At 55.0% G+C, this 27,741-nt stretch overlaps 2 protein-coding genes across 2 annotated transcripts in view; one reads left to right on the top strand and one right to left on the bottom strand.

Annotated features, from left to right (window-relative positions):
- LOC119846933 overlaps positions 1-27,741 on the top strand; it is a 323,834-nt gene that overhangs the window by 166,905 nt on the left and 129,188 nt on the right. The window lies entirely within an intron of this gene.
- Positions 465-27,741, bottom strand: LOC119846953 (zinc finger protein 501-like). Its single transcript, XM_043501259.1, has 5 exons — positions 27,433-27,741; positions 26,872-26,998; positions 23,884-24,740; positions 17,119-17,127; positions 465-1,605 (listed from the first exon to the last, which is right to left on the bottom strand). The coding sequence occupies exons 2-5, from the start codon at positions 26,969-26,971 to the stop codon at positions 1,096-1,098; spliced, it is 1,476 nt and encodes a 491-aa protein (XP_043357194.1). The 5' UTR covers positions 26,972-26,998; positions 27,433-27,741; the 3' UTR covers positions 465-1,095.

The following is a 27,741-nucleotide window of genomic DNA, read 5'->3' as shown; positions in this document are numbered from 1 at the left end:
CCAGCTACAGCCATTGGGACAATGGGCAAGGGACAGCTCCAGCCCGAGCTGCTGGGGTGGGGGGGAAGGAAGGGACAGCCCTGGCCCCAGCCAGTGGCAAGGGAGGACGGCCACAGCTGCTGTGCGGGGACAGATGGGGGACAGCTCCAGGCCCATCTGCTGACTGCTCCGGCCACAGCCACTAACCACCCCAGCCGCTGACCACCTTGGCAGCGTGGCAGGAGGCAGCTCCAGCCCCCACCACTGCTGCAGTGCGGGGGTTGAAGCCGAAGAAGTTACAGACGTCCGTTAAAACATAACGGCATCTATGACCTCCGTGACTAAAACGTATCCTTTCATCATCTCGTGGCTCTTCTCTGAACCCTCTCCAATTCACCAACGTCCTTCTTGAATGGTGAGCACCAGAACTGGACGCACTGGTGAGCGTCAGGTGAAGAAGTCGAATTTCTTGATTTTTCCTCCAGTTTAGTGATTTCTCCCCGAGCGGAGTCTCTGCCAGGTGTAACCACACCTCCTTCTCCCCCCACATACACTTTTCTCCCGTGGTTTCCACTCTGTAGGCAGCTAAGGTACCAACGAGCGCAACACAGATCCACAGAGGACATGTCCACTATGATTAAACTCCTTGCTCCAGGTTTCTTTTTGCTGGGACACGTGCAATATGTTGTGAATTCAAAAGGAATCTTTCCCCCAGGTGGACAGAGAATCTCTTTCCCCTCCCCTGTCCCCCAGGGACTCTCCAAGGTGTTATAAGCGCTGAGCTCCCCCGTGTCCTCGGTCACCATCCCACGTGGACCCTCCGAGGCGTCACAAGCGCTGAGCTCCCCCGTCTCCGTGGTCACCATCCCATATGGATCCTCCAAGATCTAATAAGCACTGACCTCCCACAGAAGACCTTTGTCCACGTGTCCCCTGTAGATTCTCCCAGGTATAATAAGCCCTGAGCTCACCTGTGTCCAAGGCAGAACAAGCACTGCACTCCAACGGGAACCCTTTGCCCACGTGCCCGGCATGTCCTTACTCCAAGCATGGGTCTCTAATAAGGCATGAGCAGTGTGCAAAACCCTCCCCCCCGCCCCTCCCCTGGCAGGCTGCTCATAGCGGGTTGGCTGCGTGGGTCCTGTGGTGTAGGATGAGCGCCGAGCTCTGGCTGAAGCTTTTCCCGCACTGGGTGCACTTGTAGGGGCGCTCGCCGGTGTGGATGCGCTGGTGGCGGATGAGGTGGGAGCTGCGGCTGAAGCTCTTGGCGCACTGCGGGCAGCGGTAGGGCTTCTCGCCGGTGTGGATGCGCTGGTGCTCCAGCAGGCGGGAGCTCTCGCAGAAGCGCTTGCCGCACTGGGCGCACTGGAAGGGCTTCTGGCCGGTATGGAGGCGCTGGTGCTGGATGAGGTTGGAGCTCCAGGAGAAGCGTTTGCCGCACTGTGGGCAGTGATAGGGCTTCTCGCCTGTGTGCATGCGCTGGTGCTGCAGCAGGTTGGAGTTCTGGGTGAAGCTCTTGGCGCAGGCCCCGCACTTGTAGGGCTTCTCCCCTGTGTGGGTGCCCAGGTGGCGCATCAGGTGGGAGCTCTGGCTGAAACCCTTGCCACACTCCATGCACTTGTAGGGCTTCCCCAGCGACGGGCGGGGGGCCGAGGCACCAGCATAGGGAGGGGCCTGGCCTGGCTGGTCCTCTGGCTCGCTCCTCCAGGCCTGGCCAAGCCGCTCCACTGGGGAGTTTCCCTCCTGGCCCCCGGCCTCAGCCTCATCCCTCCAGGCTGGGCCCAGACACTCCACTTCAGAGTCCTCCTGCTGCCCCCCGGCCTCGGCCCCCCAGGCTAGGTCTGGGTCCGGGCCCTGGGGATCGTTCCCAGCGGAGCCTCTCGTGGACATCCTGTGTGGCTGTGCTGCCTCCTGCCAGGGATCTCCCACCTCAGGCTCACTCCCGCCTCCTGTGGAGATAAGAGAGGGGTGAGTCACACCCTGGGCCAAGGCAGACGCAAGGGGCTGCTCATTGCAGCCGGTTGGGAATTTCTCATGGGGACGATATTTCAAAGGACAACGCACTCTCCTCCTGTGAGGAAGGGGGAATTTTCTGTAACATTCCAACGATTCCGATGCCTGGTGCTTTGCGGGTTAAAGACCCGCTCCTGGGGCAGAGCCGGAGAAAGGCTGAAATTAACCCATATCAGTGGAGGCTCCACGAAGACCATGGGAACTCCAGGGATAGAGCAACTGATGCTTATCCTCGGGAATCTCTGGCAAGCTGAACTGGGGAATTCAGCATTGGTCTGCAGGAGCTGGATAAGGAGAGGAGACTCAAAGAGCTTGGCTTGTGTAGCCCCAGCGAAAGAAGGCTGAGGAGAGATATGATCGCTCTTTATCAGCACAGGAGAACCCCGGTTATCCGCTCTAACTGGGATCGGGGCCAGATCAGATCATCAAAAACGGATAAATCGGAGAATGACAAAATGTGATACTGCAGCACCATCTAGTGGCCACCGGAGAGATCACCTACTTCTGGCCCTGGAGTCCTGGCTGTTCGGTAAACGCAGCGAGCCAGTTAAGGGAGGGTTGGATAAACAGAGCTCTACTCCACATCAGAGGGATAAACACCAGGGAGGGAAAGGAGTTACTTAAGTTAAGCACCAAACTGGACACAAGAACAAATGGATGTAAACCGGCTATCAACAAGTTTAGGCTAGAAATTAGATGAAGCTTTCTAACCATCGGAGGAGTGATGTTCCAGAGGAGTGGGGGCCAAAAATCCTAACAGGCTTCCAGACTGAGCTTGGTAAGTTTAGGGAGGGGATAATATGGTGACATTGCCTACGATGGCATGTAGCCAATTTGTGACTGCTCGCAGCAAATACCCCCACCGGCCTGTGGTGGGACACTGCATGGGGAGGGCTCTGAATTACTACAGCAAATTTTTTCCCAGGTACCTGGCTGGTGGGTGTTGCCCACATGCTCAGGGTCTAACTGATCACCATATTTGGGGTTGGGAAGGAATTTTTCCCCAGGTCAGATTGGCAGAGACCATGGGATGTTTTTGTCTTTCTCTGCGGCATGGGTCACTTGCAGACTTAAACTAGTGTTAACGGTGGAGTCTCTGTAACTTGAAGTCTTCATGATTTGAGGACTTCCGTAACTCAGCCAGAGATTAGGGGTCTGTTACAGGAGTGGGTGGGTGAGGTTCTGTGGCCTGCAATGTGAAGGAGGTCAGACTAGATGATGATGATGGTCCCTTCTGACCTTATGGTCTATGAAAGGCATCAGGTGGCTGGAATAAAGCGTGGCTTTTGGGAAAGAGACAGCCGCTCTGAGACTAACAGAGAGACAGAGATCAAGAAAGGGATTCCACAGAAGCTTGGCTGCGTAGACCACTGGCTTACCCAGAAAGAACTACATCTTAACCTTTAGTTCTCTATCTTACGACTTCCCGATGCTGGGTTCTAGGTGACTAATAAACCCTGCTCTGCTTTGCAAATGCTTCCAGATGTCACTGCAAATACTCGCTGAAGTACATGGGTCCCTGAAGGGCGTACAAGTCTCTGACCAGGAGCCTAGCTTGGTTGGACTCACGGGGCAGAGCTGAGTGTGAAGCAGGAATGCTGGAGCTCAAAAGATCAGTCTCAAGAGGCATTGATGCCGTGTGGCCCACGTGAAGGAAGAGTGGGACCCCTTGGGGTCCACCACACAAATGGGGTTCTTCCCAGGGGCTGTTCAAAAGCCAGGGGGTATCACGGATCCTGCAGACCCATGAGTCCACCCCAAATCACATTCAGAATTTTCCAGGTGGAAATTTTAATTTTGCCAAATCTTTTCAATTTTCCATTGGGAAACAGAAACAGAAGATTTTGTTCCAGGTCAGTTTGACCCAAATCGAAGTATTTTGGATTGCTCAACTGGTCTGAAACATTTAGTTGCAAACAGTTCAGCTTTAATCAGCATTTCATGTCAAATGCATCTGTACAACAGGGCTTATAGCTCTTCTCTCCCTCACAGGATAAACACATTAAGGACTGTGAGGCACTTAGAGAGCTACTGATGAAAAAGAACTAGGTATTATTTTTATTTCCATATTGTGGTGCATTGCCTCATGGGAGTTGTGTTCCAGGTCCCCATTCTCTCATATGGGCTGGGCTCCCTGGTTGGACTACATCTCCCATGATGCAAGGTAGTCTACCCTCTCATTGAGGCATGTAGTGCATCATGGGAGATGCAGTTCGGCCAAGCACCTCAGCCCATAGGCGAGAAGGGAGGCATGAGGTACATGAACTACAATTCCCATGATGCACCATGATGAAAGTTGAATACTGAACTAACTCAAAACTAGGCTTGGCAGAATTCAATTTTTAATATGTATAATTTTAATGGATTATATCACTGTTTATTTTTCAGCATTTTTTCTGGTTTTTATCGATTTAAATTTTCACAGTTGCGTAAAATTATGGGGTTTAAGTAATTTTTTTGATTTTTATCAATTTAAATTTTCACAGTTGTGGGAAATTGGATCAGATAATGGGGGAGGATCAGACAATAATCATTTTATGACAGTAGATTTAGAGATTCAAAAAGTTAAAGCTTGATAATCATTAAAACACAAATGGCCAACGTCAGGTCAAAATGAGCAAAGGAAATATCCTTCGCTCAAACGCTGATGAGCAGCATTTTTCTTACTTTGCATATCTATAAATTTCAATTTTTAGCAATGGAAACGTTGTTTTGTGGGTTTGTGTGTGTGCACAGTGAAATCAACGTTTACCGAGAAAACCCCTTCAAAGCCAACTGAAAACAAAGCATTTTGGGGTCACCTCACTGCTCCCCAATGAAGCATTTCCATTCAGGGATAGCAAAATGTTCCACATCAAGGAAAAAAAACCAAAAACGCTGAAACAAAACATCTCACCAGTTCCTAATTAAAACTTTTTGTTCCACAGGAAAAAAAATATGCAACATTTCAACTTTTCACCCCATTCAGGACTAAAACAAACGTTGAAATGTCACATTTCCAACTGGATGGACATTCCAGTTGTCATTCATTTTGTAACTATCGTTCTATTATATTCGAGTCTGCACACCGTGCCTACCCCAGAATATTGGAGTCTCTTTCAGTCATGCAGCCAGCAAGGTAGCTAACAACTGTCACATGGTCTTTGTTCTCTCCCCAGGAGGAGAAGTGTGTAGTGGCCTGGTTTGGTCTGGATACCCACCGACCCAAACGTGTTGCTACACAGTTCGAGAAGGGAGGCTTTGCACTTGGAGCGGAAGGTGGTGAGGTATGAGATGCTCCTGCGGAGAATCATGCCACTCTCATTTTGGTCTGGAGTGGAGTAGAACCCATGTGCCCTGCCGCAAGGCCTCTTTAAAAGGAGGCGGAGTTAATCCCACTTGGGCCTTTTATCTCTCTGCAGACCTGGCTGTCAGTCACAGAGCTCTGGGATGTAAATCAGGGCTCAGTCCATTTCCCCTTAAAGGAGCCGCTCACCCTGAGACCCAACAGCACCAAATATCACACTGGGTACTCTTTACAGCAGTGTGGCCTAGTGAATAAAGCACAGGACACAGGACAGCTGGGCTCTCTCTCCAGGTCTGCACTGGGTGACCTTGTGCATGTCACTTCCCTGTCTGTGCAAAAGGAGGACAATGGTACAGCCCGTCTTTTGACGTGTTGCGAAAAGGGCCAATTGTTCAAGGGACCAATGTGACGGAGTGGGAACGTTCTGTGATATCTGCGTGACGCCTATGCCCGCCTCCGTTTCGACTTTGCATTGTTACCCAGTGGGCGTGCAAGGTAGCTGAATTCCACCTGGCCTTGCCGGAGGACAATGGACTGAGAGGTGAGAAACGTTGGCTTTTGGGGGAGGCTCAATTGCCCTCGCTTGGGATTGCGCTGGCGTGGGGTGACCAGGGCGGACAATGTCTTTACCAGGATGTCTCAAACTGGGGGTCCTGACTCAAAAGCCTATTGTAAGGGGGGGTCACAGTATCTTCACAGCTCTGAAGGCAGCAGTGGCGGCTGGCCAGGTGCCCAGCTCTGAAGGCAGCAACCACGCAGAAGTAAGGGTGGCCTGGTATGGATGGGGTAGATAGTCTTTTTGGGGGGGGGGGGGTGTCAAAGCCTGAAATATTTTCAAAGGGAGTTCCAGAAAAAAAAAAAAAAAGTTTCGGAACCCCTGGTCTTGACCTTTATGGCTCTGTGCTAACCTAAGGATTTCCCTGTGGTGGGTTTCAGATGACGAGTAAGCCCTGTTCTGGTGTGAAAAGGCTGCCGGGTGTCACTGCAAATACTTGACAATCAAAAGAAAGCAATTCAGCTGACCCAACGTTAGGCCGTGTCTGGGATTTTGTTTAGCCACTTTCAAAACTTATGGCTTTTTAGGACCGATTCAGGATGCAACTCTTCCTTCTAAAGCCCAAACTGATTTCCCGCATTCCTCACCTGCACGGGTGCCCCTCAGGACCACCCTTTCCTTGGAGTCCGGAAGATGCAAGGCGTAGGGCCCTTCCCCTCGCCTCATCTGGAACAGCACGTCCTGGGGGCAGGGGGCTGGGAATCCTGTTCATGGGGGAAGGAAACAGGTCAAAGGAATGCAACGAAGCCAGGTGCGTGATCTTGACTCACCTCCTCTTTGTATTGGGAGTGGGCTAACTGGGTTGGGGGGAGGAGGGGAAGAATCCTTCCTGACCCCTGCAGGCGCCTGGCTGAAGCCCTGAAGCATGAGGTTGGATTAAAGTCACTGTCTTAAGGCAGAGTTGGGGGTGGTCTGAGCAGGTTGAGGGGAAGTGATGGGGTGGGGGGGATCCCCACACAGACACCCCAGTTCTGGCTGGGTCAGTGGGGGGAGGGTATAGGGAGGCCCCCAAACAGGCAATATTGCTTTTCCCCGAAAGAAAGGAATAAAGAGGGGGATTCCAGGGCCAGAAGGGACCACCATGAGGCCCAGCTGGAGATGAGATGAGAATGTCAGAGACACCCAACTCCTAATACCTCAGGGAAATGTGGCCTTCCCCAGTTTCATCAGGGCCCGCCCATGATCCTGTACAGTTCCCCCTCCCCAACCAGACCCTATTATGCCCATAACATGCACAGCACCACAGTGAGGTCACATGCCCCCAGACCCACAATATTATCACCGAGTGCTCCCCAGCCACAGTGCTCACTCAGCCTGTGTGCGTAGGCGGGGCTGCTAGCCCCCTTCTACAGAGAGGGAAACTGAGGCACAGTGGGGTGCAGACGCTTGCCCACAGCCACATGGCAGAGCCAGGAATGGAACCCAGGAATCCTGCTCTAGCAACTAGGCAAGCTGCCCTCTGCATCTGCAGCGTTAGCGCCAAGCCCAGCACTGGGGCCCTGGCAGAGCGGGGTGGGTGGGGAGTGGGAGAGCTTGGGTAGTACGGCAGGCTTGAGCTGCTTTACTTTTGGGCTGCTTATTAACTTTCATGAGAGGGAAATCAAGGCTCAGGTGGAGAGGAGGGATGACTGGTAAGTGGCAGGGAAAGCTCTGCACAGACTCCACAGGTCTGGCTAGGTCAGTTGCGGGAAGGGAATGGGGGGATCCCCACACAGACTCCCCAGGGCTATCTGGGTCAGTGGGGAGGGAGATAGGGGGACCCCCGCATAGACTCCCTGGGTGGCTGGGGCTGTGAGGGGGGGAATGGGGGGATGCCCACTCAGACTCCCCGGGGGGGTGGATAGGGCAGTGGGGGGGAATGGGGGGATCCCTGCACAGACTCCCCGGGGGGGGGTGGATGTGGTAGTGGGGGGGGTTAGGGGGATCCCTGCACAGATTCCCCAGGGGGGATGCAGTGGTAGTGGGGGGGTTAGGGGGATCCCTGCACAGAGTCCCTGGGTGGGGTGGGGGGCAGTGGGGGGATCCCCACACAGACTCCCCAGGGGGGGTGGATCCCCTCACAGACTCCCCAGGGGGGGCGGATGAGGCGGGGGGTTGAGGGGGGCAGTGGGGGGGGTTAAGGGGATCCCCACACAGACTCCCTGGGAGGGTGGATGGGGGCAGAGGGGGGAATGGGGGGATCCCGGCACAGACTCCCGGGGGGGGCAGTGGGGGGAATGGGGGATCCCCGCACAGACTCCCGGGGGGGGGGGGGGGGCAGTGGGGGGAATGGGGGGATCCCGGCACAGACTCCCGGGGGGGTGGGTGGGGGCAGTGGGGGGAATGGGGGGATCCCGGCACAGACTCCCGGGGGGGTGGGTGGGGGCAGTGGGGGGGTCGGGGGGGATCCCCGCACAGACTCCCGGGGGGGTGGGTGGGGGCAGTGGGGGGAATGGGGGGATCCCGGCACAGACTCCCGGGGGGGGCAGTGGGGGGAATGGGGGGATCCCAGCACAGACTCCCGGGGGGGTGGATGGGGCAGTGGGGGGAATGGGGGGATCCCGGCACGGACTCCCGGGGGGGTGGGGGGGCAGTGGGGGGAATGGGGGATCCCCGCACAGACTCCCGGGGGGGTGGGGGGGCAGTGGGGGGAATGGGGGGATCCCGGCACAGACTCCCGGGGGGGTGGGTGGGGGCAGTGGGGGGAATGGGGGGATCCCGGCACAGACTCCCGGGGGGGGCAGTGGGGGGAATGGGGGGATCCCAGCACAGACTCCCGGGGGGGTGGGTGGGGGCAGTGGGGGGGTCGGGGGGGATCCCCGCACAGACTCCCGGGGGGGTGGATGGGGCAGTGGGGGGAATGGCGGGATCCCCGCACAGACTCCCGGGGGGGTGGGGGGGGGCAGTGGGGGGGTCGGGGGGGATCCCCGCACAGACTCCCGGGGGGGCAGTGGGGGGTCGGGGGGATCCCCACACAGACTCCCCAGGGGGGGTGGATCCCCTCACAGACTCCCCAGGGGGGGCAGATGAGGCAGGGGGTTGAGGGGGGCAGTGGGGGGGGTTAAGGGGATCCCCACACAGACTCCCTGGGAGGGTGGATGGGGGCAGAGGGGGGAATGGGGGGATCCCGGCACAGACTCCCGGGGGGGGCAGTGGGGGGAATGGGGGATCCCCGCACAGACTCCCGGGGGGGTGGATGGGGCAGTGGGGGGAATGGGGGGATCCCGGCACAGACTCCCGGGGGGGGGCAGTGGGGGGAATGGGGGAATCCCGGCACAGACTCCCGGGGGGGTGGGTGGGGGCAGTGGGGGGAATGGGGGGATCCCGGCACAGACTCCCGGGGGGGGGGGCAGTGGGGGGAATGGGGGGATCCCAGCACAGACTCCCGGGGGGGGCAGTGGGGCAGTGGGGGGGTCGGGGGGATCCCCGCACAGACTCCCGGGGGGGTGGGTGGGGGCAGTGGGGGGAATGGGGGGATCCCGGCACAGACTCCCGGGGGGGTGGGTGGGGGCAGTGGGGGGGGGTCGGGGGGGATCCCCGCACAGACTCCCGGGGGGGGGGGGGGGGGGCAGTGGGGGGAATGGGGGGATCCCGGCACGGACTCCCGGGGGGGTGGGTGGGGGCAGTGGGGGGAATGGGGGATCCCCGCACGGACTCCCGGGGGGGTGGGTGGGGGCAGTGGGGGGGTCGGGGGGATCCCGGCACGGACTCCCGGGGGGGTGGGGGGGCAGTGGGGGGAATGGGGGATCCCCGCACGGACTCCCAGGGGGGTGGGGGGGGCAGTGGGGGGAATGGGGGATCCCAGCACGGACTCCCGGGGGGGTGGGTGGGGGCAGTGGGGGGAATGGGGGGATCCCTGCACAGACTCCCCGGGGGGGGTGGATGTGGTAGTGGGGGGGGGTTAGGGGGATCCCTGCACAGATTCCCCAGGGAGGATGCAGTGGTAGTGGGGGGGTTAGGGGGATCCCTGCACAGAGTCCCTGGGTGGGGTGGGGGGCAGTGGGGGGATCCCCACACAGACTCCCCAGGGGGGGTGGATCCCCTCACAGACTCCCCAGGGGGGGCGGATGAGGCAGGGGGTTGAGGGGGGCAGTGGGGGGGTTAAGGGGATCCCCACACAGACTCCCTGGGAGGGTGGATGGGGGCAGAGGGGGGAATGGGGGGATCCCAGCACAGACTCCCGGGGGGGTGGGGGGAATGGGGGGATCCCGGCACAGACTCCCGGGGGGTGGATGGGGCAGTGGGGGGAATGGGGGGATCCCGGCACAGACTCCCGGGGGGTGGATGGGGCAGTGGGGGGAATGGGGGGATCCCGGCACAGACTCCCGGGGGGTGGATGGGGCAGTGGGGGGAATGGGGGGATCCCGGCACAGACTCCCGGGGGGGTGGGTGGAATGGGGGGATCCCGGCACAGACTCCCGGGGGGTGGATGGGGCAGTGGAGGGAATGGGGGGATCCCGGCACAGACTCCCGGGGGGGGGGCAGTGGGGGGAATGGGGGGATCCCAGCACAGACTCCCGGCGGGGGCAGTGGGGGGGTCGGGGGGATCCCCGCACAGACTCCCGGGGGGTGGATGGGGCAGTGGGGGGAATGGGGGGATCCCCGCACAGACTCCCGGGGAGGTGGGGGGGCAGTGGGGGGAATGGGGGGATCCCGGCACAGACTCCCGGGGGGGTGGGTGGGGGCAGTGGGGGGAATGGGGGATCCCCGCACGGACTCCCGGGGGGGTGGGTGGGGGCAGTGGGGGGGTCGGGGGGATCCCCGCACAGACTCCCGGGGGGGTGGGTGGGGGCAGTGGGGGGGTCGGGGGGATCCCCACACAGACTCCCTGGGAGGGTGGATGGGGGCAGAGGGGGGAATGGGGGGATCCCGGCACAGACTCCCGGGGGGGGCAGTGGGGGGGTCGGGGGGATCCCGGCACAGACTCCCGGGGGGTGGATGGGGCAGTGGGGGGAATGGGGGGATCCCCGCACAGACTCCCGGGGGGGTGGGTGGGGGCAGTGGGGGGGTCGGGGGGGATCCCCGCACAGACTCCCGGGGGGGTGGATGGGGCAGTGGGGGGAATGGCGGGATCCCCGCACAGACTCCCGGGGGGGTGGGGGGGGGCAGTGGGGGGGTCGGGGGGGATCCCCGCACAGACTCCCGGGGGGGCAGTGGGGGGTCGGGGGGATCCCCACACAGACTCCCCAGGGGGGGTGGATCCCCTCACAGACTCCCCAGGGGGGGCAGATGAGGCAGGGGGTTGAGGGGGGCAGTGGGGGGGGTTAAGGGGATCCCCACACAGACTCCCTGGGAGGGTGGATGGGGGCAGAGGGGGGAATGGGGGGATCCCGGCACAGACTCCCGGGGGGGGCAGTGGGGGGAATGGGGGATCCCCGCACAGACTCCCGGGGGGGTGGATGGGGCAGTGGGGGGAATGGGGGGATCCCGGCACAGACTCCCGGGGGGGGCAGTGGGGGGAATGGGGGAATCCCGGCACAGACTCCCGGGGGGGGCAGTGGGGGCAGTGGGGGGAATGGGGGGATCCCGGCACAGACTCCCGGGGGGGGGGCAGTGGGGGGAATGGGGGGATCCCAGCACAGACTCCCGGGGGGGGCAGTGGGGCAGTGGGGGGGTCGGGGGGATCCCCGCACAGACTCCCGGGGGGTGGGTGGGGGCAGTGGGGGGAATGGGGGGATCCCGGCACAGACTCCCGGGGGGGTGGGTGGGGGCAGTGGGGGGGTCGGGGGGGATCCCCGCACAGACTCCCGGGGGGGTGGGTGGGGGCAGTGGGGGGAATGGGGGGATCCCGGCACGGACTCCCGGGGGGGTGGGTGGGGGCAGTGGGGGGAATGGGGGATCCCCGCACGGACTCCCGGGGGGGTGGGTGGGGGCAGTGGGGGGGGTCGGGGGGATCCCGGCACGGACTCCCGGGGGGGTGGGGGGAATGGGGGATCCCCGCACGGACTCCCAGGGGGGTGGGGGGGGGCAGTGGGGGGAATGGGGGATCCCCGCACGGACTCCCGGGGGGGTGGGTGGGGGCAGTGGGGGGAATGGGGGGATCCCTGCACAGACTCCCCGGGGGGGGTGGATGTGGTAGTGGGGGGGGTTAGGGGGATCCCTGCACAGATTCCCCAGGGGGGATGCAGTGGTAGTGGGGGGGTTAGGGGGATCCCTGCACAGAGTCCCGGGGGGGGGTGGGGGGCAGTGGGGGGATCCCCACACAGACTCCCCAGGGGGGGTGGATCCCCTCACAGACTCCCCAGGGGGGGCGGATGAGGCAGGGGGTTGAGGGGGGCAGTGGGGGGGTTAAGGGGATCCCCACACAGACTCCCTGGGAGGGTGGATGGGGGCAGAGGGGGGAATGGGGGGATCCCGGCACAGACTCCCGGGGGGGGCAGTGGGGGGAATGGGGGGATCCCGGCACAGACTCCCGGGGGGGGCAGTGGGGGGGGTCGGGGGGATCCCCGCACAGACTCCCGGGGGGGTGGATGGGGGCAGTGGGGGGAATGGGGGGATCCCGGCACAGACTCCCGGGGGGGGCAGTGGGGGGGTCGGGGGGATCCCGGCACAGACTCCCGGGGGGTGGATGGGGCAGTGGGGGGGTCGGGGGGGATCCCCACACAGACTCCCTGGGAGGGTGGATGGGGGCAGAGGGGGGAATGGGGGGATCCCGGCACAGACTCCCGGGGGGGGCAGTGGGGGGGTCGGGGGGATCCCGGCACAGACTCCCGGGGGGTGGATGGGGCAGTGGGGGGAATGGGGGGATCCCCGCACAGACTCCCGGGGGGGTGGGTGGGGGCAGTGGGGGGGTCGGGGGGATCCCCGCACAGACTCCCGGGGGGTGGATGGGGCAGTGGGGGGATCCCCGCACAGACTCCCGGGGGGGGCAATGGGGGGGTCGGGGGGATCCCCACACAGACTCCCCGGGGCGGTGTCTGTGGGGGGGGGAGACTCCTGCCCACCCCCCTCCCGCCACGCCGGGCTCCCCTCTCACCCCCCCGGGCGCTGCTCCGCGCCGCCGCCCCGGGCCCCAGGCCGCCGGATGGGAGCCGTCCCGGCCCGGCTGCAGCACCAGGAAGCTCCGGTCTCAGTCGCATCTTCTGCCCCCCCAGCCCCGCCCCACGGCCCGCTCTGCCCCACAGCTGCCGGCTCGCTGGTTTTAACCCGCCCCTCGCCGCGGTGCTGGGCTTGCCAACCCTCCGGGATCGGCCTGGAGCCTCCCGGCCTCGGCCTGCGCCCCCCGGCGGCGATGAAACGCCCCCCGGGAGTTCGGTGTCGGCCTGATGTGATGCGACAAGCGTCTGCTGCAGAGCTCGGGAGACTAACCTTCAGTAAGGAGCGTTTCCCGCCAGCCGGCAAGGTCCCAAGACCCCTCCGTGGCCGGCCCGTGCCCGGGACAGGTGCCGGGACCGGACAGCGGGTGTAAACCTTTAACCCCGAGCCTCCCGAAGCCTGGGAACAATTTGCCCAGGGGCCTGGTGGATTCCCCGTCCCCGACCGTGTGGCAATCAAGACGGGCTCTTCGTCCTGAAAGATCTGCTCTAGCCGGGTCGACGGGGCGGTTCTCTGGCCCGTGGCACCCCGGAGATCCAGTGGGCCCTTCAGAGCTTGGGATCGATGAAAAACGAAAATCCAAGCGCGTCCAGCGGCCGCTGGTAGCGGAGACCTTAGACCTCACTGCCATCTGGGGAGACACATCCGTGCAACTAGCTTCAGGGGCCAGCCCCTGGAAGAACCATCATTTTGCAGACCATTATCCACGAGGGGTCCATAAACCAGTGTCCACAAGTGAGTGGTCACAACAATGGAGCAATTTTTTGTGGTGTAAAGTGTGTTTTACGCACAGAACTGATTACGAAGCCAGGCGGTACTGCTCAGGGCTTTCTCTTTAAGGGGTGCAATACTGCTCCAAAGGTCAGAGGTCAGTCTGGATGGAAAGAAGCCTTCCCAGCCCGTGAGCCTTTGAGGGATCCGCACGAAAAAGTCAAAATCTCGAGAATTTTTCCAAACTGCTCAACTGAACACATATTGGCTCTATTAGGAAGGACACGTTTTGATAGTTTATCTTAAAATGAATGTTTTGTTTTGAAAGTTACATTAGGGTTATATTTTTTTTTTAAAAAAAAAATAAATAAAATGAAACTGACGCAAAACAAATCATTTGTCAGAATTTGGCTTTGTGAAAAAGTTCAACATTTTGGCACTTGTCCCAATTTGGGAGGGGTTGGGGTTTTTTTGGTTATAATTTCTCATTTCAAAATGACTTTCTTTCGAAATTTCTTTTTTTCATTTGAAAAATGTAAAAAGGGTGAAAACGAAGCATTTTTATCGACCCAACGTGAATTATTTTGGGGGATTCCGCTTCATCCAAACTTTGAGAGGACTCCCCCCTCCCCCCCCCAAAAAAGTCAAAATTTTTGACAGGTCAGAAACTCTGTCCTCCAATCAAGTCTAGGAGACATCCCCGAATCCCCAGCGCTGCCGTCTGGTGCACTGGTTTGGGGAGCATTTTGCAATACACTGTGGTGCACCTGCCATATATTGTGGGACTGGGACACCAGCACTCGTCAAAGGGAATTGTGGATTTGGGGTCAAATTTCCACCAATCCCTCTGTTCCGGCCCATGATCTCCTCTTTTTCATGCCATTTTTCCATCTCACTGCCAGAAATGTGGCTGCCTGACAGACCAACCTTGTCCATTTTAAGGACGGGTCAAATGATCCTTTGGTATTTGCAGAACCACAGCACCTGCACACATAGCAGGGATATGGGTGTTTACACAGGGATAAAAGGCCCACAGCACAGGGGCTTATAGAATCATAGAATCATAGAATCATAGAATATCAGGGTTGGAAGGGACCCCAGAAGGTCATCTAGTCCAACCCCCTGCTCAAAGCAGGACCAAGTCCCAGTTAAATCATCCCAGCTAGGGCTTTGTCAAGCCTGACCTTAAAAACCTCTAAGGAAGGAGATTCTACCACCTCCCTAGGTAACGCATTCCAGTGTTTCACCACCCTCTTAGTGAAAAAGTTTTTCCTAATATCCAATCTAAACCTCCCCCATTGCAACTTGAGACCATTACTCCTCGTTCTGTCATCTGCTACCATTGAGAACAGTCTAGAGCCATCCTCTTTGAAACCCCCTTTCAGGTAGTTGAAAGCAGCTATCAAATCCCCCCTCATTCTTCTCTTCTGCAGACTAAACAATCCCAGTTCCCTCAGCCTCTCCTCATAAGTCATGTGCTCTAGACCCCTAATCATTTTTGTTGCCCTTCGTTGTACTCTTTCCAATTTATCCACATCCTTCCTGTAGTGTGGGGCCCAAAACTGGACACAGTACTCCAGATGAGGCCTCACCAGTGTCGAATAGAGGGGAACGATCACGTCCCTCGATCTGCTCGCTATGCCCCTACTTATACAACCCAAAATGCCATTGGCCTTCTTGGCAACAAGGGCACACTGCTGACTCATATCCAGCTTCTCGTCCACTGTCACCCCTAGGTCCTTTTCCGCAGAACTGCTGCCGAGCCATTCGGTCCCTAGTCTGTAGCGGTGCATTGGATTCTTCCATCCTAAGTGCAGGACCCTGCATTTATCCTTATTGAACCTCATTAGATTTCTTTTGGCCCAATCCTCCAATTTGTCTAGGTCCTTCTGTATCCTATCCCTCCCCTCCAGCGTATCTACCACTCCTCCCAGTTTAGTATCATCCGCAAATTTGCTGAGAGTGCAATCCACACCATCCTCCAGATCATTTATGAAGATATTGAACAAAACGGGCCCCAGGACCAACCCCTGGGGCACTCCACTTGACACCGGCTGCCAACTAGACATGGAGCCATTGATCACTACCCGTTGAGCCCGACAATCTAGCCAGCTTTCTACCCACCTTATAGTGCATTCATCCAGCCCATACTTCCTTAACTTGCTGACAAGAATGCTGTGGGAGACCGTGTCAAAAGCTTTGCTAAAGTCAAGAAACAATACATCCACTGCTTCCCTTCATCCACAGAACCAGTAATCTCATCATAAAAGGCGATTAGATTAGTCAGGCATGACCTTCCCTTGGTGAATCCATGCTGACTGTTCCTGATCACTTTCCTCTCCTCTAAGTGCTTCAGGATTGATTCTTTGAGGACCTGCTCCATGATTTTTCCAGGGACTGAGGTTAGGCTGACCGGCCTGTAGTTCCCAGGATCCTCCTTCTTCCCTTTTTTAAAGATGGGCACTACATTAGCCTTTTTCCAGTCATCCGGGACTTCCCCCGTTCGCCACGAGTTTTCAAAGATAATGGCCAAGGGCTCTGCAATCACAGCCGCCAATTCCTTCAGCACTCTCGGATGCAATTCGTCCGGCCCCATGGACTTGTGCACGTCCAGCTTTTCTAAATAGTCCCTAACCACCTCTATCTCTACAGAGGGCTGGCCATCTCTTCCCCATTTTGTGTTGCCCAGCACAGCAGTCTGGGAGCTGACCTTGTTAGTGAAAACAGAGGCAAAAAAAGCATTGAGTACATTAGCTTTTTCCACATCCTCTGTCACTAGCTTGCCTCTCTCATTCAGTAAGGGGCCCACACTTTCCTTGGCTTTCTTCTTGTTGCCAACATACCTGAAGAAACCCTTCTTGTTACTCTTGACATCTCTTGCTAGCTGCAGCTCCAGGTGCGATTTGGCCCTCCTGATATCTTTCCTACATGCCCGAGCAATATTTTTATACTCTTCCCTGGTCATATGTCCAAGCTTCCACTTCTTGTAAGCTTCTTTTTTATGTTTAAGATCCGCTAGGATTTCACCATTAAGCCAAGCTGGTCGCCTGCCATATTTACTATTCTTTCGACTCATCGGGATGGTTTGTCCCTGTAACCTCAACAGGGATTCCTTGAAATACAGCCAGCTCTCCTGGACTCCCTTCCCTTTCATGTTAGTCCCCCAGGGGATCCTGGCCATCTGTTCCCTGAGGGAGTCAAAGTCTGCTTTCCTGAAGTCCAGGGTCCGTATCCTGCTGCTTACCTTTCTTCCCTGCGTCAGGATCCTGAACTCAACCAACTCATGGTCACTGCCTCCCAGATTCCCATCCACTTTTGCTTCCCCCACTAATTCTACCCGGTTTGTGAGCAGCAGGTCAAGAAAAGCGCTCCCCCTAGTTGGCTCCCCTAGCACTTGCACCAGGAAATTGTCCCCTACGCTTTCCAAAAACTTCCTGGATTGTCTATGCACCGCTGTATTGCTCTCCCAGCAGATATCAGGAAAATTAAAGTCACCCATGAGAATCAGGGCATGCGATCTAGTAGCTTCCGTGAGTTGCCGGAAGAAAGCCTCATCCACCTCATCCCCCTGGTCCGGTGGTCTATAGCAGACTCCCACCATGACATCACTCTTGTTGCACACACTTCTAAACTTAATCCAGAGACACTCAGGTTTTTCCACAGTTTCGTACCGGAGCTCTGAGCAGTCATACTGCTCCCTTACATACAGTGCTACTCCCCCACCTTTTCTGCCCTGCCTGTCCTTCCTGAACAGTTTATAACCATCCATGACTGTACTCCAGTCATGTGAGTTATCCCACCAAGTCTCCGTTATTCCAATCACGTCATAATTCCTTGACATCACCAGGACCTCCAGTTCTCCCTGCTTGTTTCCAAGGCTTTGTGCATTTGTATATAAGCACTTGAGATAACCTGTTGATCGCCCCTCATTCCCAGTATGAGGCAGGAGCCCTCCCCTCACAGACCTTCCTGCCTGTGCTTCCTCCCGGTATCCCGCTTTCCCACTTACCTCAGGGCTTTGGTCTCCTTCCCCCGGTGAACCTAGTTTAAAGCCCTCCTCACTAGGTTAGCCAGCCTGCTGGCAAAGATGTTCTTCCCTCTCTTCGTAAGATGGAGCCCGTCTCTGCCCAGCACTCCTCCTTCATGGAACACCATCCCATGGTCAAAGAATCCAAAGCCTTCTCTCCGACACCACCTGCGTAGCCATTCGTTGACCTCCACGATTCGACGGTCCCTACCCAGGCCTTTTCCTTCCACGGGGAGGATGGACGAGAACACCACTTGCGCCTCCAACTCCTTTATCCTTCTTCCCAGAGCCACATAGTCCGCAGTGATCCGCTCAAGGTCATTCTTGGCAGTATCATTGGTGCCCACGTGGAGAAGCAGGAAGGGGTAGCGATCCGAGGGCTTGATGAGTCTCGGCAGTCTCTCCGTCACGTCACGAATCTTAGCCCCTGGCAAGCAGCAGACTTCTCGGTTTTCCCGGTCAGGGCGGCAGATAGATGACTCAGTCCCCCGGAGGAGAGAGTCCCCGACCACCACCACCCGCCTTCTCCTCTTGGGAGTGGTGGTCGTGGAACCTCCAACCTCAGGACATCGCATCTCATGCCTCCCAACCAGCGGAGTCTCCTTCTGCTTTCTCCCCCCAGACCTATCATCTGGTCCACTCTCCGCATTGGTACCTGTGGAGAGAACATGAAGCGGTTAGTTACCTGTGTCTGTGTTACTGGAACCCGGACATTCCGCTTACCTCTTCTGGAGGTCACATGTTGCCAAGCTTCTTCACTGGCCTCTTGGCTCCTCTGTGCAACCTGCTCTATATCTTTAGAGCTTTGTGCCCCTAGAAGGCTATCCTGAGTTTGGTCCAGAAAATCCTCAGTCTCTCGTATACAACGCAGGGTCGTTACCTGTTGCTCCAGACCTTCAATCTTCTCTTCCAATATGGAGACCAGCTTGCACTTTGTACAGACAAAGTCGCTTCTGTCCTGTGGAAGAAAGACAAACATGGCACATCCAGTGCAGGTCACAACAGCTGAATTCCCCCCTTCCATATCACCTACCTACTACGGAGCTTCCTCAGAGACGTTGGCAAGATGTAAGCCTCACTGGGCTCACTCCAGGCGAACTCCCAGGCAAACTCCTGCTGTGAGCTGCTCTGCTGTCCCCGCTGCTCAGCTGGTTCGCGAGGCTCCGGCTATTTTTAAACAGCCAGGCTTCCCTGACGCAAACACACAGACACCCTAATGCCCGCCCCCTGCAGGCTAGCAGCCAATCAGACACTCACTCAGGCTCCCTCCCAGCAAACACACGCTCGGATACTTCCTCAGCAAGCAAACACACACACTCGGATACTTACCAGTCCCAGGCAAACTCCTGCTGTGAGCTGCTCTGCTGTCCTGGGTTGGCCTGGGTCAGCTGACTGCGCTCACAGGACTCAGGCTATGGGGCTAAAAATTGCCATAAAGATAGGGTGACCAGATGTCCCGATTTTAGAGAGAGAGTCCAGATTTTTGAGTCTTTTTCTTATATAGGCTCCTATTACCCACCACTCCGTCCCAATTTTTCACACTTGCTGTCTGGTCACCCTGCGTATAGACAATCCAGCTGGAGCCCAAGCTTGAATGTCTACACAGCAATTTTTCAGCTGCCCTGGTCCAGCAGCAGGTTTTTTATCGCTGTGTAGACGTACCCAGAGAATGAGCAGGTGATAGAGAGGGTGCATGAAGCCAGCCAACTGCTGCAAGGAATCACAGACCAAACAACAGGTTTCAGAGTAGTAGCCGTGTTAGTCTGTATTCGCAAAAAGAAAAGGAGTACTTGTGGCACCTTAGAGACTAACAAATTTATTAGAGCATAAGCTTTCGTGAGCTACAGCTCACTTCATCGGATGCTGTTTTTTCCACCAAATGCATCCGATGAAGTGAGCTGTAGCTCACGAAAGCTTATGCTCTAATAAATTTGTTAGACCAAACAACGGCATTCACTAGAGCAGGGGTTCTGTGCCTTAACACAGAGAGGCGGGATCAGCTCGCAATGCACACTGGGAATAACCAGCAGCAGATCCAGCCCTTTCAGATGCTCTCTCCCCGACCCTGCAGCACACAGACGCAGAGGGTGCGTCCACACTGGCGGAGGTACAGTTGTAACAGATGTAGACACACCTGAGCTAGCTTTGATCTAGCTAGCTGTGGCAACAACCGCTTGACCTACCTAGGACCCCAGGTAATTACTTAGATGGCTAGCCCTCACAGCAGTCTGTGCTGCCACAGCATTGCTAGTCCTGGTACCGGAGCCAGCAAGATCAAAGCCCGCTTGGGTATACCTACACCAGCTGCAATTGCACACCCTAGTTGCAAAATAGACACATACCCTAGGATAAGGGCTGCCATAACAGCAGAGAAATAGGTGGCAATCTATGCACTAGAAAGGATTTGCCAGCATAGCTATACACCAGCTAGTGGAGATGCAGCATATAGCAGCTAAAGAGTGCTTTTGCCATCTTACTTTATATTTAAAGTTGGAAGGATTCAATTCTTTTCAGTGAATGTCGATTTCACCTTGCACACAACAAAATATTTCCATCCACAACAATCAAATTTACAGCAAGGCCAAGTAAGAAGAATGTTGCTGAAAAACTTTGTAGATTTTGGTTTAAGGTTATTTGCTTTAGACATTTTGACTGGTAGAGTTGACAATTTGCCTTTTGACAGTTCTAAAGCTGCAACTTTTTGAAATCAACATCTACGGTCATTAAATCATTATTGCTGGACTCCCTCCTCCTATAATTTCCTGCAGCTGTGAGCAATGAAAATCGATACAACAACAAAACCTTAAAACCCATCATTTTGCTCAACTGTGAGAATTTAAATTGTTACAAAATAAAGAAAACGCTTAAAAATAAGCATTGATATTATTTGTTGAAATGATAGATAGAAAGACAGATAAAAGAATTCTGATTAGATAACGGAATTCTGACAAGTCAATTTACACTGGTTTCCTGGATGAAATAAGCGAAATAACTTGCTTGCCAGTATTACTGCGTCTATACTAGGGCTTTTCCTAGCATGGCAATGTCACGGGTGTGATTTTTTCACACTCTGAACTGACACAGATATGCTGGTAAAACTTTGAAGTGTAGAACAAGCCTGAGTGACTTCGGACCCTAAGTCTGAGGCTCCTAAATCACCTAGGCACTTGCGAAAAACGTAACATTTATGCATGTGCTTTTTCCTTATGCCTTGTAGTCAGTGTGACAGATTGATCAAAGACCTGGGAAAACTCGTACGCTGAGAGATTGAAAGGATCACGATTGTTTCCCTTGGGGAACCCCCTGCTTACAGCTCTTCTTTGCTGTGCTACCCACAGAAAACTTGACAATGGTTGGGTGGCTGGTGTGTTATGACCACTGCCTGTCACGCTACCCAATGTTGTCTCCTTGTTCTTCCACATCTGTCTGTCTCCAGGGGGTGTCTCTTGTCTTATCCTCCCAAGTGTCACTTTTTTCCTGTGGTTGTACCAGCCATATGCCAGAACCCCATTATGCTAGGGGCTGTACGTTATTTATTAGGTGTCGTACAGTAGCACTAGGAGGCCCAGGCATGAACTTCACTGCACAAGGCGCTGTACAAACACAGACCCAAAAGCCGACTCCAGCAAGCCTACAGGAATAGAAATAATGGCAAAGAGCCGTTTTGCTTTTGAATGTAAAGTGTTTTAATGTTTCTGCAGTTATTTCTTCTGTGCATAATAATGGTTTGAAAGCATCTTTATCATAGGCTCCCTATGGCACAAGCGGGCCAGAGACACTCAACACAGCACACTCTGGAATATGATAAAAGAACTTAATGTTGCAAAGCCAAGGTTCTTAAAAACATCCGAATTAGAATTGGGCACAGAATGGATTTTTTTCGATTCGCTGACAGTTCTGAAAAACATAAAATAAAATAAACATAATGAATTGCAGGGTGACCCTAAAAGGAAATGTTTTGAAATGTGGATTGCAAAGTCAAAGCAAAAGTCATTTCGGATCAACATTTCATTTGACCCAAAATTAAACATTTTATTTCAATGCTAAGCAATTTATAAAACTAAAACAGAAGGAATTTATGAGACAAAAAGTCACTTTGAATTAAAAAAAAATATCAAAATGTTTCACTTTGCAAGTGTCAAAACAAAATCTATATTTTTTGGACATTTTTGGAAACCAGCATAAAGTCACCAAATGTTTTGGTGCCAGCGAATCTATATTTGTCACCAATAATCCAGCAGAATAATTTTGCCCAGCTCCAATCTTAATATCTTCAAGCCTCTCCAACACAAAACTTTTCCCTCTGTTGTTTCATCTGCCAAACTGCATGAAAAGAAGTGAAAAAAGATGCAATCAAATCCCGGCCTAATGACCCTTTGTCAAACAGGGAGCCACTTTCACTGTTGCAGGGCTATGACATGATCGTTGATGGGAGGAAATCATCCACAAGGCAGACTGTCCATTAAAATATGGTTATGAAAACAGTTCCACATGAAAGGCTATATTTGTCTATTGTTTTTCTTTTTGTGTTTTTTTTTGTTTTGTTTTGTAAGAAAAGAACTAGAAAATACCATACAAAGACGCTAGGTTGAAAGAGCACAGAGGAACATGATGTGGTTCACAGATAATAGTGGCAATGTAGTTAGAGACTCTTGTGATTCTTACACACAAAGGGGCAGAGTTAAGGTTATCCAGAAAGCCATACTTAGCATTTCCTGCTTCAACAGGCCATTGATCTGGTCAGAAATTGGCAAAATACAACCCTAAATTGTAATTTTAGCATTTCACGACTTGAAAGAACACTGGTAGAAAGGAGAGGTGGTGTTTCTGCTCAGCCTCAGGCAGGACATCTATATGCAGAGCTGGTGAGGAAAATGAGGTTTTTTTGCCACAGAAAATTTAGAGAAAAATGGGAGGAGTTTTTGTTGAAATTTTCCACAGGAAATTTCAAGCTTTTGGCAAAAAAACAAAACAAAAAAACCCTCTCTTGCCTGAAAACTGACACGTTTTCCCAAAAACTTGACATATTTTTGGCCAAATCAAAAAACATTTCAATTCTGAAATGCCACGATGGTGCTCATAGCAGTTGTAGTTCAGGGACCTCATGCTCCTGTTCTCCTCCATCAGACTAAATCTCCCATGATGCATAACAGTCTCCCCTCTTTCTAAACAACTGCAGTGCCTCATGGGAATTGCAGTTCAGGAGCCTCATGCTCCCATTCTTCTCTATACACCAGCCTCCTTGGTTCGATTACATCTCCCATGATGCATTCGGGTCACCCTGTAGATGACCCATCATGATGTCTCATGGCATTCACATGCCCATATTGCATCATGGGAGATGTAGTCTTGATGGTTAACCTGGCCTATAGCATGAGGCAACCAAAGTGCAATTCCTATGATTCACTGAAGTGGCTCAGGAACAGGGGAGATCAGGGAGAAGTGGATTTTTTACCCACAAAAGCTTATGCCCAAATAAATCTGTTAGTCTTTAAGGTGCCACTGAACTCCTCGTTGTTTTTTCAGGGGAGATCACGGTGAATCATGGGAGATGCAGTCCAACCAAGCTCAGCCTAGAGTGGAGAATGAGAGCACGAAGCAATTGCACTACAATTCCCACGAGGCAGTGCGGCAGCATTTCAAAATAAAAAAAATGTCAGTTTTTGGCTGATGTTTTTCTGACAAAAAAAGTGAAACTTTCTGGAGGAACCAGACATATTTTATTGGATCAAAACCCCAATTTTCCAGAGGAAAATCAATTCATTAAGAATGATACCTAGTGCTTTTCATCAGCAGATCTCAAAGCACTTTAGTATCATTACCTCCACTTTGCAGATGGGGAAAAAGAGGCACAGAAAGGGGAAGTGACTTGCAGCAGGGCAGAGCTAGGAATAGAACCCAGGTCTCCTGAGTGCCAGTCCAGTCCAGTGCCCTCCCCTCAAGGCCAGACTGCTCTGAAGAGAGCCCACCGTGTGATATTTGGCAACACTGGGTCTGTGACAGGGTGGGCATGGCTTCACTGGAGCCCCCAGAACATGTGATGGACAAGCAGACCAGCGCAGCTGAGAGAGGCCCTGCCTCCTCTTAAAAGGGCCAGCACGCCCTTTATTTGTAGGGTCTCTACGCCGCATGCGACTGGGTCTGTCACTGGGTGAGTGGCCCCTTAAAAAGGCAGTGGCCATGGCCTCATCAGAGCTCCCAGAGAATGTGACAGACAACCAGGCTGGCATAGCTGATACTGGTCCCGCCTCCTCTTAAAGCGGCCTGCACCCTCCTTTATTTGTAGGGTCTCTGCGCTGCATGGCTTCTCTGGTGGGTGATGAGGCCTGATCGCTGCCGGAAGCTCTTGCCGCACTCGCCGCACCGGTAGGGCTTTTCCCCTGTGTGGATCCGTCGGTGAATGGTCAGGTGGGAGCTGACCGAGAAGCCCCGGCCACACTCGGTGCAGCGGTACGGCCGCTCCCCTGTGTGGGTCCGCTGGTGGAGGTTGAGGGTGGAGCTCTGGCTGAACCGCTTCCCGCAGTGGTGGCACTGGTAAGGCTTCTCCCCTGTGTGGGTGCGCTGGTGCTTGGCCAGGTGGGAGCTGACGGCGAAGCTCCGCCCACACTCGGTGCACTTGTAGGGCTTCTCCCCGGTGTGGGTGCGCCGGTGTAGCACCAGGGTGGAGCTTTGGCTGAAGCTCTTCCCGCACTCACCGCACTGGTAGGGCTTCTCCCCCGTGTGGATCCGCCGGTGGATGGTCAGGTGCGAGCTGACTGAGAAGCTCTTCCCGCAGTCAGGGCACTGGTAGAATCTCTCTGCTGCTGGGACCCGCGGCTGGGGTGGCTGGGGTGGCAGCTGGGCAGGGCGCACACTTTGGCCGAAACTGCCCCCGCATTGGGTGCACACAGTCTGGCTCCCCCCGGGCTGGGGGAGATGCAGACCCTGGACCCGCTGCACGGCAGCACTGCCCTCTTTGAGTTTCTTCAGGCCCTCAATGTCGGCAGCTGTTTTGCTCCATGGCTTTCCCACTGGCCTGGCCTGGCTCTGGCAGGTGGCTGCGTGGCCTGGGGCCTGGTAAACATTCCCTTCGGATCTCATCCCCGGTAACGTCCCGTGGGGCTGTGCTGTCTCGGGGCCTCCCTGCTGGAGGGCTGGGTTAATCATGACGCTATCTGCGAGGATAGAGAGAGAATCCGAACATGATTTTCCAGGCTGTTATCTCATCAGCACCTTTCCCTTCTGCTTCCTTGTTTCCAGAATCTTAAATTTCATTTAAAAAAAAAAAGTCTCTAGCTGCTATGGTTGTGAAGAAAACCAGGAAAATGCAAATTGAGGGCATAACCAATGCTGCCTGAGTCTGCTGAGAGTCTGAGCCTGTCGCTCTGTGAGGTGTTCTGAGAAGTGTTGGCAGAGTTCATTTTACACGTGGAGCTTGGAAGGGTAGCACTGGCTTCCCCCCATCCCACCCAATTTGCTGCCAGAGCTGGGGAGGAAAGGAGAACGACTGAGGGGCGTGGAAATGAACTCATTAAAATAAACCCAGCTGCCTTAATGACCCTTCCTCAGTTGTTCTTCCATCTCGCACGCGGACAGGCAGTGATGGAGAAGAGGGAGCTACCGCCCAATGTGGGGTGGGATGGGTGGAAAGCCACGAGTGATGCATCCGCCACTCCTGATTGTATGTCCCTTTGGCAGGAACCGTCTTTCTGTTCTGGGTTTGTACAGCACCTAGCACAACGGGGTCCTGGGCCATGACCAGAGCTCCTAGGCACTACCATAATATACCTAATTTATGGCGCCTAGCACAATGGGGTCCTGAGCCATGACAGGTTACCATAATACACCCAGTAAATAACAATAATAATAATAGTTGTAATCCCCTCCTGTACGAGGTACAATTGGGAGAACTCACGAATAGAGCTGGGCAAATAATGGCTTTTTCGATTCACTGGCAAGTCAGAAAAATTTTTTAAAATATCAATTTCAGGTCCAACCGAAAATAAAATTTTTCACCGTTTTCAGGGATTGAAAAAGTCACATATATACACATCTATATATTGATTTGGGTGGAATGGAACGCTTCGTTTTGAGAAAATCAGAACGTGTTGTTTTTATTTTGACCCTTTTTAGCCATTTTCTCGAGAGAAGGAGAGGGGAGTAGGTTATTGTACATAAAAATAAAGGAAATTTTGAAACCAACAGTCATTTCACACTGAAAAACTGGAAACATTTCATCAAATGCTCTGACTTTGGGGGGAATTTAATTTAATTTAATTTTTCAGGAAAACTGAAAGACTGTGGCAGAAGCGTCATGATTTGACTGAGCTCACCCAGCCGGAGAGATGAGACTTGGCTACGTAGGCTGTGAGCTCTTGGAGGCAGAGAGCGTCTCTCAGTATGCATACGTACAGGGCCTGGCACCACAGTGTGCTGCGAAGTCTCTGAGTATGAGGGTAACAATGCTGTAATTTAGTTCTCGCAAAGCTGAAGAGATTGGACAGCGGACAAGTGTGTAGGGCTGGGTGGGGGAGAAGAGACGGGGTGGGAAGCAGTATGGGCTAGTGGCTAAAGCACTGGACTGGGGTTCAGGAGACTTGGATTTTAGTCCCAGCTCTGCCACCGGCCTGAGGGGTGACCTTGGTAAATCACTTCATCTCTCTGTACCTCAGTGTCCCTATCTATAGCATGGGGATAAGGATACAGCTCTCCTGAGGGAAAGCGCAATACAACAGACAGATATTGCAAGCAATGCCACAGCAAAATTCTTTGGGACAAAGCCTTTTTCCGGCGAAAAACACAGGCCCAGGTTGCCTGAATGCCGTGTGAATTAGAGTCAAGTTTGTTTCAGTCGCTCAAAAAAAGAAAGGGGGGGGAACAAATCCAAATGTTTGGATCAAAATGACTTTTCATTTCCAAATTTCCTTTGCTTTTATTAAAGAGTAATTTTAAAAACAGTTAAAAAAAATGCCTGAAATCAAAAGGAAACGTTTTGGTTTGCATCAAACACAATGTTATGTTTGACCCAAAATTTTTGTTGCAAGACCCCATAAGGGTTTCCCACCCCCCCCCGTTTTCCAGATCTGCCCCGTAACCAAAAACATCAGTTATTAGCTCAGCTCTAGCCGCGGCATTTCTGACCCTTCTTTCTCATCACAGGTGTGAAGGCGATTGTCTCCTTCCCTCTCACTTGCTTTCAGGGGATAGGGGAACTGACACCCCAAATCTAAGGGGAGAACCCAGAGTTAGAGCCAATCCGGGCACATCAAAGCCTGCCCAGCCCCAACTTTCCAGGGGGATCCTTACCCCGAGAGAGGAGCGTCCCGTAGTTCTCTGGAACCATGTCCCTGTAGACGGGCCTCGGAGCAGGGTCCAGCAGAGCCCACTGGATCTCAGCAAAATACATTGGACCCGCCTCTAATGTCCGAGCGCCCTGGAATGAGAAGGGTCTGAGCTTGGGGCAACCCAGTTGCCAGCCCTATATCTCCCAGCTCAGCCCTATGCCCCTCAGTCCAGCCCCACATCCTCCAAATCAGCCCTGCACCCCTCAGTCCAGCCCCACATCCTCCAGCTCAGCCTGCCCCTAACTCCAGCCCCACATCCCTGCAGCTCAGCCCCGCTCCTCTAACCCCAGCCCCACATCCCTGCAGCTCTGCCCCACTCAACCCAACCCCAAATCCTCCCCAGCTCAACCCTGCCCCCTCACTTTGTGTTGTGTCTCTACAGCGCCTAGCACACTGGGGTCCTGAGCCATGACTGAGGTGCCTAGTGCTACCCTAATAAACAATGTACAGGGGTCCTGGGCTGTGCCGGGGTCTCCGAGCCAGGACTGCGATCACAAACAAGAAAGCGGAGTTCTCATCTTACCTAGCGCTTTGCTTTACAAAGGGCGGCGGGGCTCCTTTGCCCGCTTGCGCAGAGGGGGAAACTGAGGCACGGAGCGGGGAAAGGACCCGCGAGTCGCCCCGCGGGCCAGGGGCCGAGCTGGGGAGCAGAACCCGGGCGTCCTGCGCTAGCCGCGCCCCCCCGGTGAGCCTCCAGCCTGGCTGCCGTGGGGGACCGGCCCCCTGCCCCGCCCAGCCGCCGCCTACCTGGGCCCGGTCCGGCAGCCCCAGCCGGCGCGGCGGAGGCCCGGGACCGGGGCGGGACGCGGCGCTGCGCACGCCGCTGACCCGG

The sequence above is a fragment of the Dermochelys coriacea genome, chromosome 23 (assembly GCF_009764565.3).
Source record: "Dermochelys coriacea isolate rDerCor1 chromosome 23, rDerCor1.pri.v4, whole genome shotgun sequence".
NCBI lineage: Eukaryota > Metazoa > Chordata > Testudines > Dermochelyidae > Dermochelys > Dermochelys coriacea.
This window is presented reverse-complemented; position numbering and strand designations above follow the sequence as displayed.